This window comes from Neopelma chrysocephalum, unplaced genomic scaffold, assembly GCF_003984885.1.
Source record: "Neopelma chrysocephalum unplaced genomic scaffold, ASM398488v2 Primary Assembly neopelma1_96920, whole genome shotgun sequence".
In the NCBI taxonomy this organism is placed as follows: Eukaryota; Metazoa; Chordata; class Aves; order Passeriformes; family Pipridae; genus Neopelma; species Neopelma chrysocephalum.
Window position 1 is genome coordinate 6,878 of NW_020925563.1, and position 2,895 is coordinate 9,772.

General features: G+C 36.0%; 1 protein-coding gene across 1 annotated transcript in view; it reads right to left on the reverse strand.

Annotated features, from left to right (window-relative positions):
* The window catches only part of LOC113960820 (C-type lectin domain family 17, member A-like), a 9,669-nt gene that overhangs the window by 5,804 nt on the left and 970 nt on the right, over window positions 1–2,895 (reverse strand). Inside the window, exons 2-3 of the mRNA XM_027670570.1 lie at window positions 1,608–1,658; window positions 162–245 (exon numbers count right to left, since the gene is read on the reverse strand). Coding sequence (XP_027526371.1) covers window positions 162–245; window positions 1,608–1,658 — 135 coding nt within the window. The remainder of the gene's footprint in view (window positions 1–161; window positions 246–1,607; window positions 1,659–2,895) is intronic.

Consider the following 2,895-nt stretch of genomic DNA (forward strand, 5'->3'; position numbering starts at 1 on the left):
TAACCCTAAAATTCAGACACTGGGGTGGAAATAACCCCAAAATTCCCATTTTGAGGTGGAATTAACCCTCAAATCCTCATTCCAAGATGGAATTAACCCCAAAATTCCCATTCCAAGATGGAATTAACCCCTAAATTCCCACTTTCCCGGGTGGGCGTCACCTGTTCCGGGTTTGCTCCGAGGTTCCCGCTCCGACTCCGCCAGGGACACGTCGTCGTAATCGTCCTCAAAACTGTCCGGGGACGCTCAAAAATGGGGAAAAACGGGAAAATGAGGATTTGGGATTGATTTGGGATCAATTTTATCCCCTTGACCTTCCGATCCCACAATTCCATGGAAGTTTGAGGCTCTCAAGGCTCGGATTTGAGCCTGGAAATTGCCAAAAATTGGGATTTTCCTTTTCCCTTCGGTGATTCCCGGAAGGTTTTCCCAAATATTTCTCCCTATATATTGATTTTATCCATTTTCTATCTCCTTGTTTTCAAATCCCACGAATCCCTTTGGGGATTCCCGGGAGGTTTTCCCATCTTTTTCTCCCAATATATTGATTTTATCCATTTTTATCCCCTTGCCTTCCAATCCCACGATTCCCTAATTCACATAGAATATGAATTATTCACATATATATTCCTATATTATATTAATATATAATGTATTTACATAGAGATTTTATTATAAATAATATCAAATATATCAAATATATCAATATTTATTTACTCAGAATAATTTGTAATAGTTTTTCTAAAATATGTAATTTTATCTAACAGACAAAATTTGTGATTATTTCTCTCATGTAAATAAATATTTCTATAAATGTGATATAAACATTGTTATAAAATATAGCTTAAATATAAATAATAACCAGAATGTATTTTTAAATTTAAAAATAAAGATAATTTTATATTGGGATCAATTTTAAAAAATATATAATTTTCTATCAAGATAACATAGAAAATATAAAACACCAAACATAAAATATGAAATACAAAATATAAATATAAAACATAAAATATAAAATATAAAATACAAAATATAAAACATAAAATATAAAACATAAAACATAAAATATAAAACATAAAATATAAAATACAAAATATAAAACATAAAATATAAAATTCAAAATATTAAATATAAAATAAATATTAAATATTAAACATCAAATATTAATATCAAAATAAAATAAAACCACAAATATAGGGAACATCATCTGTATTTTATAATAAATTTTTATTCTGTTTTATAGAATTTTATATTAAAATTTATTTTATTATAATATTTTAGATAATATTTATATAAAGTATATTATATTATAGATAATATTAAAATAAAATATCTATATTTTATAATAAAATTCCCTTTGATGCTCCCCGGGGTTGGATTTGAGCCCGGAAAGGTGAAAATCCCATTTCCAGGAGCCAGAAATTCCCTGGGTGGGGAATTCCAGGATATTTTGGGGGATTCTTTGCTCGGTTTTGACCCAAAAAGCCCAAATTTGGGAGCAAAACTTCCCATTTGGAGCCAAAACTGAGGCGGGATCGACCCTGGGGAGGCACCTCTGGGAATTCTGTTCCAAAAACCCGGGAAAAGGTGGAAAAACAGGGATTTACCTGGTCTGAAGTCACCCACTGGGGACATTTTCCCGGTGGAGGAGTAAATTCCTGCAAAAAAAACGGGAAAAAGAAACAAATCTGGGAAAACTCGGAGAAAACCCCAAATCCAGGGAAAAAAATCCAGGGAAAAACCCAAATCCAGGGGGAAAAGCCAAAGAAATCCAGGTGAAATTCCAGAGAAAGCCCCAAATCCAAGGAAAAAATATCAGAAAGAAAAACAAAGCCAGGGAAAACTCCCCTAAATCCAGATAAAAATGCTGGAGAAGCCCCAAAATCCAGGGAAAAACCTGGATAATCCAGGGAAAAAAACCAAATGCAGGTGAAAAACTGGAGAAACTCCCAAATCCAGGGGAAAAAAACCCAAAATCCAGCTAAAAAATCCCAGAGAAACCCTCAAATCCAGGGGAAAAAAAAGGTTAATCCACTTAAAAATCCCAGAGAAATCCCAAATCCAGGGTCAAAAACCCCAAATCCAGGGGAAAATCCTGGAGAATCCCCAAATCCAGGGAAAACCCCCTAAATCCAGGTAAAAATCTCAAAGAAATCCCAAATCCAGGGGGAAAAAAGGTAAATCCAGGTAAAAATCCCAGAGAAACCCCAAAACCCAGGGAAAAAGCTGGAGAAACCCCCAAATCCAGGGGGAAAAAAAAACCAAATCCAGGTAAAAATCTCGGAGAAACCCCCAAATCCAGGGAAAAACCTGGAAAAAGCCACAAATCCAGGGGGGGAAAAAGTTAATCCAGGTTAAAATCCCGGAGAGACTCCCAAATCCAAGGGAAAAAAACCCTAAATCCAAGGAAAAATCCTAGAGAAACCCCCAAATCCAGGGAAAAACCTGGAGAAAACCCCGAAATCCAGAGGAAAAAAACCCCGAATCGAAGTAAAAATCTCAGAGAAACCCCCAAATCCGGGAAAAAAAACCCAAATCCAGGGGGAAAAAAACAAATCCTGGTAAAAATCTTGGAGAACCCCCAAAATCCAGGGAAAAAGCCGGAGAAACCCCCAAATCCAGGGGAAAAAAAACCAAACCCGGGTAAAAATCTCAGAGAAACCCCCAAATCCAGGGAAAAAACCCAAAATCAGGTAAAAATCTCAGAGAGACTCCCAAAATCCAGGGGAAAAAAAAAGGTAAATCCAGGTTAAATTCCTGGAGAGACTCCCAAATCCAAGGGAAAAAAAACCCTAAATCCAAGGAAAAATCCTACAGAAACCCCCAAATCCAGGGAAGAACCTGGAGAAACCCTCAAATCCAGGGAAAAAGCCGGAGAAACCCCCAAATCCAGGG